The 17,972-nt window shown below is 38.8% G+C and overlaps 1 protein-coding gene across 8 annotated transcripts in view; it reads right to left on the bottom strand.

Annotated features, from left to right (window-relative positions):
- LOC105038202 (protein ROS1A) overlaps nucleotides 1–15,694 on the bottom strand; it is a 29,847-nt gene extending 14,153 nt beyond the window's left edge. For 3 of the 8 annotated variants that reach the window (XM_029262514.2, XM_029262516.2, XM_029262515.2), the window contains exons 1-11: nucleotides 15,087–15,694; nucleotides 8,416–8,676; nucleotides 8,148–8,212; nucleotides 7,952–8,066; nucleotides 4,983–7,742; nucleotides 4,066–4,156; nucleotides 2,321–3,935; nucleotides 1,404–1,483; nucleotides 456–540; nucleotides 274–365; nucleotides 81–149 (exon numbers count right to left, since the gene is read on the bottom strand). In XM_029262514.2, the coding sequence (XP_029118347.2) occupies nucleotides 81–149; nucleotides 274–365; nucleotides 456–540; nucleotides 1,404–1,483; nucleotides 2,321–3,935; nucleotides 4,066–4,156; nucleotides 4,983–7,742; nucleotides 7,952–8,066; nucleotides 8,148–8,212; nucleotides 8,416–8,617 (5,174 nt within the window). In that variant the 5' untranslated portion in view covers nucleotides 8,618–8,676; nucleotides 15,087–15,694. Of the gene's footprint in view, nucleotides 1–80; nucleotides 150–273; nucleotides 366–455; nucleotides 541–1,403; nucleotides 1,484–2,320; nucleotides 3,936–4,065; nucleotides 4,157–4,982; nucleotides 7,743–7,951; nucleotides 8,213–8,415; nucleotides 8,677–15,086 lie in introns of all 8 variants that reach the window. The other 5 variants (XM_073257920.1, XM_073257922.1, XM_073257928.1 and 2 more) reach the window with 5 other exon arrangements.
- Between the last annotated feature and the right edge of the window lie 2,278 nt (nucleotides 15,695–17,972).

Genomic DNA, 17,972 nt, shown 5'->3' with positions numbered 1-17,972 from the left:
TGCCATCCATAATAATATCCTGCCATATGCAATACTTTTGGATACAAATCAATTCTTTGGAGAATGATTATGGAGTTTACAATGTCCGCTGGTCAAGCTTACATAGCCGAGGCCAGAGATACTTCTGAATGGTCTCCAAAATAGGATACCTTTTAGGGAAAATGAAAAAAGGGTTAGAATTCTTCATATTGGACATTTGCCATATGCATTTATTCTGTCTCGTGATAAAATAAACAAACAAAAATGTATTAGCAACGAATTAAACATACTTACAGCTCTAAAAGATGTAACTGAAGGGACTCTGGAAGGGGCTGAATTGGTACCCATCCCAGTCTTACACATATGCGGCCAACATTTGTGTCAACCTTGTCAGTGATGTGGGAAAAAGTACCACTGTAAGATTTAAACTTTTTACAGTTTTCTCTGCAAAGGAATTGTTTAAAAAGAAAACTTACAGGAAAAGCTAGATGGTGAAGCGTCAAAAGGCGAACACATTCAACACTTTTGAGTCCCAATCCCCATATACTTAGGAGGTAGTCCCTGAAAGCAGCAAAGCATTAAAATTCTTTTGAGTTTCAAATCAAAAATTATCATTTTCATGGGGTTAGCCAGAAATATCTATATTCAATGCTGAAGATGATATCCCTAATCAATAGACCTGTTTTGTATATTTAGAAGGGGCTTCCCACATTCTCCTTCACCATTCTTTTCTATTATGGCCTATAACCTCCGCAGGTGAGATCTTGCTTATGTCACTATACTGAATTTCATGTAGCTACACCTGGAACCCTCTCTTTTGGCAAATTCTGGCTCCCTCTTTTCACAGGTTTGGGTTGTATCTTTTGCGTGAAAGAATGATTCCCTTTTTTCACCAACCGATGGATCACACAATGGCCACTTCAAGATCTGTGCAGACAGAGGGAAGAAAGATATTCAAGTGCTTTAAATGTTGTGCAAGGCATGATCCAACAGCTGACCCTGCAAAAGAAGGGGAATCATTCTTTCACGCCCTCTTTTCACGGGGCAACCAGGTACCTTACCCTTATGGCTTGGGTCAGTGCAGGCTGCCCCATATGGGTTGGTACTGAGAACCCACAGGGTGTGATTCCAAGACTTTAATCATTCATTCTAATAATTATAACAGTAATCATAGTCAATAAACTCTTATTGCATTATTAGGAATCTCTGCCACTCTGCCATTTGGTCAATAATGAGCCATGTCATCGATAAAACAAAGCCTGTGCAAACTCCAGGACATAATATCGAAGTGACTGAATAAGTAGAAGTTGAAATCGATTAGAAGGTATTAAAAAGGCTATTTCGTTCATGTCTGAATTCCTAGGCTCACGTGTGTTGTAGTGAGAATACCAAACACATTTTGTAAAAAATATTTTTCATCTTACTTTGCTTTGTCTGGTTCAACGTCTCTTAACCATTCAAGATTGATGCTTCCATGATCTCTAACCAGTCGGTTGAGAAATTCCTGTGAAGAAAACAATCAACAATGAGCAGTATTCCTATGTCTTCTAAATGCATGGATAAAGCAGTTGACTCTGAAATACTTTTTATTAGATTTTTTTAATAATTTTCTTTTAGTTTATTGTGAATCAAATGAAACAATTGCAACTGTAGAGAAATTTTTACAGATGTGTCTCATAATTGATTTGCTTGAGTTATGTTAGGTTTAACAATTTTGATTTTTGACAACAATTTGAGGCTAGAAATTTGGGGTGAGTCATACAAATCAGTCCTCATTATGTGATTTTGATAATTTGTTTTCCTTATATCATGACTGTGTTATAGCATGTTAAACTATCTTGGTGGGTCCTCTTCAGTGGAACCCTAAGAATGGGATAACTTGCTTTGTCTATGTAATACAATAGATACAATTTGTAGATGGTACACATAAAAGGTATGATATGATGTGTTTGTGAAAAATATGGACTTACACCTATTAACTTGTAATGCTTTTCTTCTACCAAAAACTTAAATATGTGTTGTAATGCTTGGAGAAAAATGTCATTGTCTGTAATGGATATAAACTGGAGCATCATTTTAGCATTAAGATTCCAGCTTATAGCTCAGATCACAATAATATTACTTTAAACTTTGAGGAGGTGATTCCAGACCAGTAAAATTTTGTATTGATCTTGAATCTTGGGGACAAAAGAAGTTGCAAAGTGTGATATGGAACTTAGCTGAATCAAGGCCTCTTACTCAATACGTATTAGTCTTGATGAATTGTCCCTTATTTGATAACTCAGCCATCATCAAGAGACTTATATGAAATTATCTACAATTGAGCTGTCCAGAAGCATACCTTAATCCTCTCTGCCAGCATGTTGTTCATTCCACGCTCTCTAATAGTTTCAGATATCTCATTTACATCTGCACACCTTACTGCTTCCCAGTCAAGTGAGTCCATTGTCTCACAGCTTCTCTCTCGATTGGCACCTTTGTTATATGCCTCTTTTCGCAAGCTATCCCAGTGATATGTCTTCTTTTTTTCACTATCAACCTTTTTCTTCTTTGCTTTTATTCCATTATTTGCTGTTTCAGATGAAAACTTTTGGGAATTATGATTTTCATTTTTAAAATTTGATTCAACACCCTCTACAACTTCCAATGCATTCCTTCGATTAGTCTGTAAGTCTGGAGAGGTTTGCTTATTCCGAGAATTCTGCTTCTGACATGGAACATTTTCTGCATTTTGAGTGTTTTCAACTGGGAAGTTTACTTCTTTTTCTTTTTGCTGCAATTTCTGAATAGACTCATCTTGCAAAGATAAGCATTCTTGGAAAACTGATTTACTTAATGCGGCCCCAGTTCTCTCCATTGGGGTATTGTTATTAGAGCACTTTCCAATGCAATCTGCTGTTTCTAAGCTGGTTAATGGTTGAACAGGTTGCTTGCTTGTTAGTGCATATGAATTAACTGCAGGTACTGTTTCAGAAGTTACTGTCAGCTTCTTCTGGCCTGTAGCTTCAATTGCATTGTTGGCTGAGGGACCACATATGTCCGAGTTGATTTTATTTGCGTTGATTATCCCAGAAGCAGTCGAGGATTGGTGAGATCTGCTCTCATCACTTACTACTTTGGCATTATGCATTCCCACCAATCCAGAATTTGTGAAATTATTAAAATTACAAAGCATGAAAGGAGCACATGACGGGCCCATAAACCCATGCTCTGCATTATGGAAATAAGAATCAGATGTGTGCACTGATGGACATGCACCTTCCAGTTTTTCAGATGGATCCAAGACTGTTTTTCTCTTGTCAACATCCAATTGTGCAAACCTGTTGAGGGAATCTGTTGAGGGAATCCTTTCATTACCATGACTGCCAAGCTCTGCTATCCGTAGAAGCTCAGTAAATGAAGTTGAATTGTCCATACCATTGCACATACTCCCAATTATTAATTCTTCGGCTTCAAAGTTGGACAATGAGCTTGATCCATTCAGATCAGCTGTCTGAATTTGGTATTCTGAAGAGTATTGAGATGAAATAACAGAGTTTCGGAATGAAACTACATCCTCCACTAACCTTTTATCTTTGAGTTCAGCTAAACTTGTATTTCCTTTCACCATAGCTGGAGTGATTCTCCTGCTATCAGGCGATTCATGACCAAGTTCTAGCTCTCTTTGATGTGCATCCCAACATTTGCCTTTTGAATAGTCTACTATGGCACCTCCATTATTGCTCCCATATGATTCATTACTATTAGCCCTTCCTTTTTCTCCAATAATCAATACAGAATCTTGGTCATATGATTCTTTACATAACATGATTTCCTGCCATGTTGTGGCATTTTCAGAGGCACCAATGGATCTTTCTTTTTGCTCTTCATATGTGTTCATTTTTTCTGCATCCAACCTCCTATTATTGTCTCTTGACTTTAAAGGATATTTTGCGGCAACAGCCATGAAGGCAGAACTGGGAAAATTAATAAATAATTGTGAATAAATAGTTCAGGTGAAAGAGAATGCGAATAATCAAGCTCGTCATGCTGTCTCATATATTTCTATAATTGCCTTTACTAACCATTCCAGAATGTTGATCTTACCTTGAAAGATGGTCTGAAACATTCTGAGTAAGAAAGACACCAGCAACTGAGTCTACAACAGATCCTTTCCATTGAGAGAAGCGTCTGTCGCCTGCCAGAGAGAACACATTTTTGCAGAAAGTTAACAAGACATGCGTAGTTAGTCACATGGGTCAATAGTAGTGGGTAACATGCCACAGGTATAGAAAACATTCTCAATTGTTACAACTTTACTGAATGGAATCTTTTTCCCTTATCTATCAAATATAAATACTGTACACTGTGTTTTAAGATGTCCTTAGTTTGCTAACCAAAATACTACCATTTCAAGTTCTTATTTGGTGGAAATAATATTATATCTTTTCCCATTAAATTGTTTGGCTGGAGATACACCTGCCTGCATAGAATGAAATAATATAACAGTGAGAATGTCATTGCTTAGAAACAGGGAGATATGCATCTAATCCCTGTGCATCTTTGCAGTTCCAATGGGAACTCATGTTTGGCAACTTGAGGGCACCAAAATGAATCTATCCAATCCAATGCACAAAGAATCAGCACAGATGGATACTTTTTCCCATAGTTTAGCATCTATTTGTATTTATGGCAGCCTACAACACATACAAACCAACATTCAAGCATTCTCATCAGAATGATCAGCAAACAATTTGGTATAGAATGATGAGTAAAAAGTGGTTGGGGAAAAAAAATTAATGCAAGTCCAAACCTTGCTCCTCCATGTGATGTGAGTAATTTATTCCGTGGCAAAAGTAGTTCTGCTTTTCATGATACCCACTTTGTCCTTAAAAAAGGCAGCCTACTTTTCTAACATTTTGTGGGTCATATATGGAATAAGCATAGTAAAGGGACTTTATTTCACTATAGCCCAAAGTAAGCACAGCCTTTAAGTTAAATAGCTTAAAGATAGGTAGCAGTACCTTGAACAAGATGCATCCGGCCAATGAATGAGTCTACACGTCCACGGAATACTCGCCTTTCTTCTTCCCACCACTTCTCTTTATCTATATCCATTCCCTCGTCACCGCCTTCCTTTCCCATCAAAAGCTTCCACACCCTATTTGTCTCTGGATCCAGATCAACTTTGGCCCGAAGGCGACGTTTCCTAGGAAGATCAAGCAGGCCTTCATATGGAACCATTACACCACCTCTTCCATCATAAAGAATGAGAGCATTTTGTGCTTGAGTTGTGGCACCATCATGGCCCCTGTTTATATTTAGACATTTTAGTTTCTGAATGATATCATCTAAAGGATCACCATGTGGTACTACTGCTTCTAAGGTTCCACTGCCATTAACTGATTCATTGAAATTGCTGCTACTTTGACAGTCATGAATGGGACCAGGTTGGAGAAGCAAATTTTTCTCCCTTGGACTTCCTGAAGCTGGTGCAGTTGGCTGAGGCATTCTTGTTCCAGGTGAAGATTCACAATTGTATGTAGCAATCTCATGGTCTTGGAAACATATTCTATTGGTTTTTGAGGATTTGGGATTGACTGGATGATCTTGTTGCTTCTTTATATGCTTTTTCCGTTTCATTCTCATGTTGGTCTTTATGACAATGGCTTCCATGGAAGGTTGCAATTCGCAAATCTCACTTTCTTGAGTATCATTGAATCTGAAGGGCTTTCCTGGAGTTGATGGCTGGTTGTAATCCACACAAATGTGTCCAGTTTGCTTTACAGGTGTTGTTGTATGGGTGCTGTCCACACTACTGTATGTTACAGGTGTTGAACTGTAGTTGCAGTCCATAGTGGCACTTGCAAATGATAAATTATGAGCCTGAACTGATGCTGTTGGTCTAATGTTGCTTTCTGATTGATCAAATGACAGCATGTGCTCTGAAGCTTGCTGTTTACTGAGGGCAATCAACCTTTGTGCATCAACAAAAGTAAAGACTTCAGAATTATTTGGCACCACACGATTTATTCTCCAATTATTCAGAGTTGTGTATGTCATGGCAGAAGCACTGGATGTGAATCCATCCTGTCCATTTTGCTCATTCTCTATTCTCTTTTTTTTGCAATTCCCAGAAGAGTAAGGGTTGTTCCTGCCTTGATCATGACATTCACTAACCCGGTCCATCCCATTGTTGGCATGTGTGAAATTTGTACCTGCTGAAAACTGAGCATTATCAGCAAGGTTAAGGTCTCTTTTTGTTCCTTTCAGTATCGCATCTGAGGATTCTTTATGTGAAGCAGGCTTGTTCTGACCAGTTTCTTGAGACCTCTCATGGTTGGGAGAAATATTCAGGTACTCATTCTTCCTAACCAATTCAGGCAGACTTTCTCTTGTCAACTCTCTTTTAGAAGGCTGAGAAGATATGGTCCTGCTTTCTGGCATTCTTCTATAACCATCCAGCATTTCATTTGTTCCCATCATCTCTCTTCTACAAGGTTGAAGACGTGGTGTTGGTTTTTCAGCCAAATTTACACACTCATTCGGCATTTGATTCATGGAACCATTAAGATCAAATGTGATTCCTGTTGGAGATTTGTCCAGAACTACTTCTGATCCTTGAGAATGTACAATTGATTTAGTGCTTGGGCTCATGGTAGGACCTGCAACACATTCCTTCTGAGCTTGAGATTTGGCATTGCATGTAAATGTTGATGCTGACCCTACACAGCCATCTCTTGCTTGCAAATCTTCTGAATCAAAGTTCAAACACCGTCTGACAGATTCAGTCCTGCTTATATTGACTGGATTAGCAATTTCACCTGAAGCACCCGTGGGGTTATCCATAGAGTTTTGGACTTTACTCTTTCGAACATACTTCCTCTTACCCGATGGGTTTTCTTCTTTATTCTTGGCTCGCTTAGGGGTCAGAGGCTTGGGAGTTACTGGCTTTGGTGTTCTGGCAGGCTTTTCCTCTCGAATGACCTTGGGCCTGTGCTTCTTCCTTTTAGGCTTCTGCTCGGTTTTCTTGTTCAAGTCTATCCCCTGATTTTCTCTCTTTCTATGTTCCTGAGCATCCAGTTCTTGTGCAGGGGCTTCCTCAGATGATATAATTGCATTGACTTCACCTTGTGTTTGTTGGGATGAAGTGACCTGAGATGGCAGTTTGGGCTCTGGAGAAGATGAACCTACAGAATTTGAGAAACAAAGCCCCATCTGGTTCTGCACTGGAGGCTGCCATTTCATAACCTCCTTGTCCTGAATGTCTTCCCTCACAACTCTTTGTTGTAGGGAAGAAATTGTATGTGATGTCATTACATGCTCCAAAGAAGATGATACTGTAGGCCCCAAAGAAAAAGCTATCTGAGATGGCATTGCAGGCACAGATGAAGATTTCACTGTAGGCATTAAGAAGCAATGTGTTGGGGATTGCCAATTCGCATTTTCCTCAAGCACAGCTCCCCTGTCGACCATTTGTTGGAAAGACACTATTTGTGATGGCACTAAATGCTCCGAAGTACATGACACTACAGGCTTCGAGAAGCATAATTCTGCCTGCTTCCCTACAAGAGGTTGCCATTTCCCTTTCTCCTGCATATCCTCCTTATTGACTGTTTCGTTTACCAAATCAATGACTTCCGTAGGTAGGCGATCTTGAACAATTTTTTTCTTCTCCACAATCATAGGGGTGGATGGCGAAGGCATCGCCATGCTCGCATCCATGTTTATTGTTTTCTCTGGCGAGGAACTAAGATTTGGGAGAGTAGAAGCAGGATATCTACCTGTCAAGACATAAGCAAGAGAACTTAACTACAAGAAGAAAATGGGAAATGGATGATGGGTTTTCTCATCTTTACATCCCAAAAAAATAAAATAAAATAAAATAATTGACATGAACCTAGCGAACCAGCTAACCAGCAGTTGGTTTTGATTACAAATTATTATTTTAAAAGGAAAAAAAATTAGGGGGGAGGAGTAAAAACAGACTCACACTGAGGTTTTGATGCCAGGTGGTTGCTACCATTACAAATGACTGGATTCTGTGACATCTTCCCATTTAGCAAGAATTGATTTGGGGGAGCAGACAATTCCTGACTGCCATTAATCTGTACAAACATAAGCGGAGTTAAAGATACTGTCTTGCTTGCAATGGCTACATCAGATGGCAAAGGCATCACTCTACTCACACCCATGCTTACTGTTTCCTCTGGCAAAGAATCAAGACTTGGGAGAACAGAAACAGGATATCCATCTGTCAGGATACAAGCAAGAGAAATTAATTATAAGAAGAAATATGAAATGGATGTTGGGTTTTCTCATCTTTACATCCAAAAAACAAAGAAACAAATAACATAAACTTAAATATACAAGATAACTGGCTATTGATTTAGATTAAAAAGTACCATTACAAAAGAAGGAAAAAAAGAAATTAAGGGTGTGAAAATAGAGACTGACACTGAGGTTTCAGTGGAGGGCAGTTGCTACCATTGTAAAGGACTGAATTCGATGACCCCTTCCCATTCAGCAGCAATTGGTTTGGGGGCACCGATAATTCTTGACTGCTGCTAATTTGTGCAAGCATGACTGGAGTGAAAGAAGCTAACTGGCTGGTGACTGCTGCATCAGATGGCGAAGGCATTGCATTACTCAAATCCATACTTATTGTTTTCTCTGGCAAGGAATTAAGGTTTGGGAGAGCAGAAACAGGATATCCATCTGTCAGGATACAAGCAAGAGAAATTAACTATAAGAAAATGGGAATGGATGATGAGGTTTATCCATCTCTGAAAACAAAGAAAAAATCACATGAATCTAAAGATACTAGCTAACTAATTACCGACTTAGATTACAAATTATCATTAAAAAGGGCAAACGAGAAGTTAAGGGGTTACAAATAGAGACTTACACTGAGGTTCTGGTGCCATGCACTTGCTACCATTACAAAGGACTAGGTTTGCTGATACCTTCCCATTCAACAGCAATGGATTTGGAGGAACAAATACTTCCTGGTTGTCCCTGATTTGTGTGAATACAACCGGAGTGAAAGATGCTACTTTGCTTGCAACAGCTGCACCAGTGTGATCTGGGAGGCTCTTGTAAGGCATTTGAATCCACCTTTTGGCAGGATTACCAAGGGCCAATGCTCGTGATTCGACATTTCGATAGAAAACTTGAGCATTATGAGCTTGGTTTGCAAAACCCAATGCCACTGGTGCACCGTTGTTGAGATCCTGCAGCTGGTCAGCAGAACTCCAAGAGTCGGAATAATCTCCATGGATTACACTTTCTTGAGAGAACTTGCCACCATGGAGTCTAACGGAGGCATCCATAGATTTTGGCCAATTTGGCCCAAAAGGTTGGTTCCTTTTGTTGTTACTTGGGATCAAGGGCCTCTTTATCAGGATAGGCTTTAAAGGTGTAACCAGAACCTAAGGATTTTGGATCTAAAATCCTTCTGCTGTTTGAGAAGAATGCCTTGTCCAAAGTCCATCCCAAGCTAAAAACTCGGAAGATTTAACCTTTCTATCTCTATTCTACCTGCTACTACAGACTATCATTGATCTTGCCAATAAAAATGTCAGTGCCTCTCTCATCTTCATTAAAGGCCATCTGACCTTGTTCAAACTCAATTATCCAGACTAAGCCTGTATGAAATCGTCTAGCATGTCGACATTCCCATCTACAACCAAAAAATGCTCCATATCTCAACCAAGATAGGAGGGCAAGGACCTTCTTCTCCTCTAATTTTTCCACTTAGAAAAGTAAAGAAAAGTGACCTGAAAGGAGATCTGTTGCCCAGAGAAAAATTACATTCTGAAGTTCAGCACTATCCCTCGACATTAAATCCTCAAATCTATGCCAGAATTCAACTCCCCTAAAATCTCCAAGTGGCACTGAGCCAGAGAGATTCAGAAACAGACAAATCAGAAAATTTGACTAATTTGAGGAAAAAAATATGAAAGCTTTAATTTCAGCAAATCTAAGCAGTGAGGAAAAAGAAAAATAATAACAATTTCTATGGGTTTGGGGAAGGAATAAAGAAGGGGGCTGAATGTGGCATCAAAATAGATCAAAATCTTGACCAAATCCAATGGTCGCCCGCACCATAATTCAAACACCAGAAATAGCAAACTGAATGGCAAAAAAGAAAGTAATTAATATAAAAATAAATTGGATTCATTGTTTCTGGTCATGGGATTAGGGCATCGGCGACCACTAGATTGGCTAAGATTTTAATCTATTTTGATACCAAATCTTAGCACTTTTCTATTCCTGACCCTAGCCTACAAAAATTATTATTTTTATTTTTTCTTACTATCTTTTGTTGGCTCAAATTCGTCAAATATAAATCTCCCCATTTTTTCCAAATTAATCAAAATTTCTCATTTGGCTATATCTAGATTTCTCTGGCTTGACATCAAATGGAGATTTCAAGGTAGTTGTATTAGTAGAGATCTAAGTGTTCAAAAATGAGGGATGGTGTCAAGTTTTGATGCATAAACTTTCTCAAGGCAATAGATCTGCTTGGTGCTTTTTGTTGCAATCAAGGGCTCATGGCTCAGGCAGGTTAATATTTGCTCCTGCGTACATGAGGTATTGTCTACTTTGGCCTCTGGCCGCTATGGTACAAGGTCTCACAGTTTTGTCTTTTAAAAGATGCTTGATGAGGGAGAGAAGGTCCCATCCCATATAAACCAGAGTTCTTCTTGACTCACAACCGACATGAGACAAATGATGCCCTCCTTCCTTATCACAACATAGCCCCCAGTCAAGGAGGACTTTGGGCAAGATTGTGGGGGTTGCACCACAAACTGCCAAAAGTTCGAGCCCTTCCTCTAGCGCCAATATTGCGATCAAGGTTCGTGGCTCGAGCAAGTTGGACTCCTCTCCCGCATACGTGAGAAATTGTCTGCTCTAACCTCTAGTTGCTATGGCACAGGGCCTCCCGATTTTGCCCTTCAAAAGGCAAATCATGGGAGAGAGAAGGTCTCATTCCATATAAGCTTGAGTCCTCGACTCACAACCAATGTGGGACTAATGATGCCCTCCCTCCTATGCCACAAGACCTTTCATTTCCTTTTTGTATGCAGATGAATTTAAGCTAGGAGTATAGGGTCCTTTCCTTCCTATCTTTGGTTAAGGTACAAAATGTTTCTTGGTTCCATATGGAAAGGCTAACACAGTGGAAGATTTATTACAGGCTCAGTTTGGATAATAGAGTTTGAAGCAAGGGCATATAGCACTTTAACAGAGTTGAAAAAAATTAGGCATTGAAGTTCTTATTGGCAAGATCAATGGTAATTTGTAGTAGAAATGGTGAAAGAAGATGTCTAGATAGAAAGATTAAATTTTTTTTCTATTTTCAGCTTGGGTTGGACTTTGGACAAGACATTCCCCTCCAGCAATATAAGGCTTTTGAGATCCAAAATCATTGGATTCCAATTATACCTTCAAAGCCCATCTTGATGAAGAGTCCCTTGATCCTCAGCAATGGCTAGACGAACCACTCATCTAGGTCAAATTAGCTGAGCTCTGTGGATGCCTCCACTGCAGTCCATGGTGGCAGGTTCTCTTAAGAAAGTGCATGCCATGGAGGAGGCTCCACTGGTTCTTAGAGCATTGCTAATTAGTTGCAAGACCTCAACAGCAATGGAGCAATAGCATTGTTCTTCTTGAAGTTTTACAGTAATCTCTTGGCTTACACTGATGCAGCATTCATGAGCAAGGCAGTATCTTTCATTCCACTTCACTCATGTCTGCACTGATTAGCGACAACCAGGAATTATCTTTCCGGGGAAAGATTAATTGTGACCAAAGGGTGTTTCTAAACCTAGTCCATTGCAATGGGAAGCAACCACCCTGCAATAGTTGTGTAAGTCTCTGTTTTAGCCCCCTTAACTTCTTTTTTTTTCTTTTTAAATGATGTTTAGTGATCGAAATCAGCAGCCAGTTAGCTAGTATATTTAGGTTTGTGTTAATTCAGGTATTATAAATTATGTTAGTTAATCAAGATTTGAAATAAGAGAACATATAATAATAGATTAATCTATGCCCAATAATTGATACATGTGCCCAACTAATCTTTCAAATTCATCAAAGTTAATCATAAAAACATAGTTCACACTTCGCACTAACTACAAGCCTAATGCAAAATCTAAATGCCTTAACTATAATAAAACAAATTTGATCCTATTTCTTGGACAATTATAAAAGGGAATTACATTCAGACGTACATACTTCTAGAGAAGAGTTAACAAAGCCTTTAGAGAAACAAATTAAATAGTATTTCAACTGAATGAACAGATATTCCTCCAAGAAGATGGAAAAGGAAAAGAGAAAGTTTGCATCTAGTCAAGATGACCTTATCGAACATATTCAAAATTTGTTCATTATGTAACCGAAGCCATTTGAGAAAAGTTACCTGCTATTATGTCTACTATGTTCAATTTACCCACACGAAGTGACTTTATTCAGATAATGGAAGGGTATTCATAAGAACCCAAATAGCTTTCGAGGGTCAAAAATGACCAATTGCCTACACCAGTAGGTCTGCATATCAAATTAAGAAGATCAAGGAGTCTCCTTTCTTTCTTCTTGCAAAAGAACAAAAGCTCAAAGAGTTAAATACAACTTAGTGAACCCCCTCCAATAAGATTTTTTAAAGACTGAGGAAACATCAAGGGCCACTGCTGCACAGTGTTAACCAACTAACAATCCCATATTTAGTAGCAGGAATCTTCCATTTAGGTTTACACATCCACTTCAAAATCTCCTCAAAAATTCATTCCTGCACCTGTTTCCTAAGCATTTCTTATTAAAAATTCTTTACGCTGCTCACACTTCGCACTTGTAACTGTTTCTAGTGACAAAGGTTTGGCAAATCAATCGATGAGAACAAGTATGTGATCAGTGCAGATCACCTACATATCGTATTATATGTCCTTCATAAATAGACCTAACTACAGTAAACCATTGTGTTTCTGCACTCAACTAAACTGTCCTGATGCTTCTCAAGCACAAAAGCTACAATTTGATATCAATTTGCTATTATGCGAAGGCAAATAATTTCATATATGAATACACAAATAATCATAGTGATCCTCTGCCCTAGAAAATCTATGATACTAACAGCTTGAAAATGTGCGATGGCAGTTGAGGATTCAACTTAAAAGACTAAGACTTTTGACTGTACTAATGAAAATTTGGTGGAGCATTTCCTGTCAGAAAGTCAAGTCTGCACTAATGCAAACTGTTTTAAGCTCCTACTTTTCCTGACAATGAATCTCCGTCTCTACTTGTAGGACTTTATTGAGAAGTAAACTATTAAAGTGATGCTATTGTCAAAACATTTCCAACTAAATATAAAACTAAAACAATTTGGAATGAACAGAAGGACTCCAAATCAAGAATAAAAAGCACCATAAAAAATAGGATTATAATTAATATACTATGAATCCAACAATAGGCTGAAATTGGATGAAAAAATTGCCACATGAGAAGCAATCCCATGCCATGGGCTAGCAGCCTATTGTTTAGGCCCATTAATGGCTCAAAGGATGAAATAGTAAAGTTTTTCAGAAAGTGATTTTCTGGTAATTATTGGTTGTTGCATGGTCTCCAGATTTTCCATCATAACTGTCAAAAAAAATATTTCTTCAAGGAACAATGAGTGTTAGTATCACCACAGTGACACTTGTTATCAGTGCTAGACCATAAAGACACAAAAGAAATGCCTTGACCAATTTAGACTTAGAAAGTATCAAAGGAAAGGAAGATGGAAAAGATACATGTCGGTTGACAACTATGACATCTATCAAGGTGAAAGTGGCTCCATCGGTTAGGTGATGACAGGGAGGAGGGTGATTAATAAGATGTTTTTCACACCTATTGCTCTTTCAAAATTCGGCAGGAAAATACCCAAACTGATAAGAGAAAAACTCTTTTGAAGTTGTCCATGGAGCAAGGATAAAGATATGAGATTTTTGTTTGCCAAGCCACCTTTAGAACGAATTCTGCTAGATTTAAAAAAAAATTCATAAAAACCGATGCAAGCCTGATATAAGACTGGCATTCCAGAACATAAATGCGGCAAGAAGTGTGTGAAGCACAGACCTGACCACAGGGGTGTAAAAAAAATCCATGAAAATCGCAATGCAAGAATATAAGACTAGGATTCTGAACATAAATGCAGTGAGAAGTGTATGAAGCACAGATCTGACCACAGGGGAGTAAATGTAAGCTAGGAAAGGTGCAAAATCAAGGGAGGTGGGACTCAAATAATAAGGAGGAGAAAATGCACACAGTTTATGCCACCGACCATAAGCAATTCACAACATATTCTCAAGCATTCAAGAACAGATTATGTATGCCAGTTCCCATTACAGCAACAGGATAAACAAAAGTAGAGAGTGATTTCATGTTTAGTAGGTAGGCAATCCTCCGTAATGAACCCATAATGAAATGCCGCTGTTCAGCTTGAAAACAACGAGGACAATTTAAATTGGTGATGAAACTTGAGCCTAAACGAAAATGTTGCTCCCCTTTTATAATCAGATTGATAACTAGCCATTTACAAAGTATATCATGTGCAGAAATTTATGAAATTATACATTTTTTGTATCAGCTGTGGGAATTAAGTTTATGGATAATCTCTGTGAGCATGCTCGAACAGCACAATACAAACTACATGTGAATTTTCCCATGAAGTCCAAGAAATTAATGAAATGGCAGAGAATGAAAAACAATTGCACATGAAATAAAATAAATTCCATAAAAATCCATTCTCTACCAAGCAAGAAGCAACCGTGATACACTATCAGGTTTTCATTTTTCATAGATGATTCTGGGTTTTACATACCACCAATTTTACGAAATGCCTTGGAATTCTGGTCTCTGCTGCAGAGATCAGAATGGTGGTTCCATGGAAAACGCTTAAAAATTATTCCACGGTTTGGAGCAGAGTGGAAGGCAGGGCAAAGTGATCCATCAGGCCTGGCTTACGGCTCAGGGTTACGAGGGGGATAGGCTGCCTATGGTGGCGCCGGAGGGGTTTGGTGGTGGTGGTCCGAGGCTGGCGGGAGAGGGGGGAGGGGGAGGAAACAGAAAGAGAGAAGGGAGGGGCATACCTATGGAGGTATTCGGTGGCGGCTGCGGCGGCGGCGAAGGCTGAGAGGCCGCTGGAGGCAAGGGTGGCGCGGAGGTCGGCGGCGGTGAAGATGGAGAGATCGAAGTCCAAGGGGGCAGCGAATCTTGGATCTAAATCTAAGAGGTCGAGGATGGAGATCAAAGGAGGAGAGCAGCTTCGTTGGAGTGAGAAGATCTCCTTGGCGATGGACGGAGTATCCATATAAAATTAGAATCACCAGCTCCAGCAATGACCGCCCATGACATTAAACCTTATGACCAGAGAATTGGAAGTTTTTGGCTTCCTCGGCGGTGCTAGACTAGTCTAGTTCATGTGATGCGATGAGATGCTGGTGATCTGGTGCACTGACAAAGGGTGTTTGATTTCGGAGAGAAAGGAGGGCAGGAATGGGTATGAGGATATGGCAAACAAGTAGGAAAAATTTCGCAGCCGCTCAAGGAAAGGAGGCTCTTTCTCAACACACCGGAGGCCATCAATGCCGGCATTGGAGATGGAGATTCTTTCGATATTTTTCCTGTTTTGAAGGAAAGAGAAGAGAAGAGGAGAGGAGAGAGAGGAGGCAGCAAACGTCCTCTTTCTTCTTTAGACTCGTCTTTTTCATTTTTTTTATATTTAATTGCATTGGTACACTGACAATTGTTTTAAATCCTGTGAATTGAAAAAGAAACAGCACTGTTACTTTTGCTGGTGGTAGAAGAATAGTAATTAGTGTGCTTGAGGTGCCAGAAAGAGACAGAGTATTTTGTCGGGTTTATCTCGTATGAGGAAAAAATTACAACTGCTTCGTTCCTTGAGAGGAGATACGAGATATTGAAAGGGAGCGCTTTATGATAAAATATAATTCACAAATATATATATCGTGAGACACGAAAAGGACGAGAGCGAGCGAGGGGCCGGTGAGAACGCGACGACCCGGGCCAAGCGATGAGAGGAGGCGGATGGCCGTTACTTTACTTTTGATGCGGGGCCCTCGGTCATGTCAGGTTCCCGTCCTCGCTCCCCTTCCCGGACTTTGGATTCGGCCTTTCTCTTTTGGTTTTTTCCTCCCTCCTTCCCAGCAATTGTCTGATATGCTCCCCAAATCCGACCCCCACTAGGCATCAGTACGAGCGTTTTGTAAAGCAATCGGACTCTGGGCCGGCTGGGCTTTGCAGAGATTTGGTAGCGCCTTTGGCTCCGTGTAAAAAAACACTCCCCTTTGGGGACGTCAACGGCTTTTCCACGTTTCGCGCTACCGGCAACTCCCCGCTCGCAATCCTTGCCATCAACTCCGCAGCTACTCTCTCTCTCTGGTTGTTTTTGTTTTTGTTTTTGTTTTTTTTTTTTTTTTTTTGCGCGCCCAATGGTCCCCTAAGTGGCCTATGATTTCCATAGGGTGATAATCTTGATAATGACCTAATTATTTTCATCAAAAAAAAATAATGACCTGATTATTGCAAAGCTGAAACATTCTTCTAATGAGACAAATTTTTCCAAGGCTTAAACATTTTTCTATTTATCACTAACTTATCGTCAAGCATGCTATAGTTTGACATAACCATTCATCTGCCGGTTCTTACCTCCAACAACTCCTCCCTGTACTCATCAAATGATTGATCACGTGTTGTTATACTTGTGAGAAGTTTCCTTTGGAACGACATATCTTCTGAGAGGCACGTAGCACCGTGGATTTAAATTTTTTTTTTTTTATTGCTGACCACATCGAAGACCGAATGTGACGTTAAAATGATGATTGTCCATAAATTTCGAATAATATTTTATATTTTAATTTTTTAAACTATACTCACATTAAAAAAATATGATCATTTATTTATAATAAAAAATATATAAATTAAATTAGAATCATCTTACAAATTATATGGCAAAACCAACAGTCAATACTGTTCGAATTTTAAGATTCATGTCATACATAACGCATTATAATGAAAATTTTAAAATATATCATGTGTGTTCCGTTGCCTATTTCACATATAGCATCTCTATTGCTCAACAAAACAAAATAGCATTTGGAAAAAGCTTACAGCGGTACGAGTAATTTTGCCATTTTCACTATCAGAGTTGTTATGGACACCTCTCTTTTAATTTCCTAAGATTTGTGCAGAGCAAATATGATACATATGGTATTGTACATGACACTTGTTATGTTTATATGCATTAAAGAGGTTTTTCCTTGATACAAGAATCAAAACTATTTATTTCTTTATAAGAGGTTCCTCCCTCCTGTTTATAACACAAAATAAGTTATCTGTATGATAAAACATTCAGCTCTTTTATTTACTTTGAAGACATACTGATAGAATCATGCACGAAAATTCATGCATTATAGATAAGGTTTACAGGATGGCACTAGGCTAAATTTGAGATATTAACAACCGTTGCACTATATGTTATATCTCGCAATATAGCATGCATTTAGAATAAATATAGTAGCATACCACTTTATGAGTACATAATTTAATATGCATCCTACCAAGTGATGAAGCAAATTGCTGACGCGCACAATTGAGTTGTATAGCCATCTTCCCATGATTACTAATAATCGCTTCGACCAAAAAATTTATTGTTTATTTAAGGAGCGCATACTACTGTGTTTCACTTAAAAGGCTGATTCCATTTGATTCTTTTAAAATATGTAGGCTTGCAAACTATTATTATCTAAGTGAATGTATATTAAATTCAAAACCTATTCCAACATGCCAAACTAAAGTGATGAATGATGTAACTATGATCATAAGTCTCTCTTAGCACTAATAATTACATTTGAATTGAAACTAAGTTTAATTCCAAGAGGCTTGAATCTCTTCTTTTAAATAGCTAAAATTGCAACGAACCAAGACTTGTCCAGCAACTGCATCCTTTTACTTAG

This window comes from Elaeis guineensis, chromosome 1 (assembly GCF_000442705.2).
Source record: "Elaeis guineensis isolate ETL-2024a chromosome 1, EG11, whole genome shotgun sequence".
Taxonomy (NCBI): domain Eukaryota; kingdom Viridiplantae; phylum Streptophyta; class Magnoliopsida; order Arecales; family Arecaceae; genus Elaeis; species Elaeis guineensis.
This window is presented reverse-complemented; position numbering and strand designations above follow the sequence as displayed.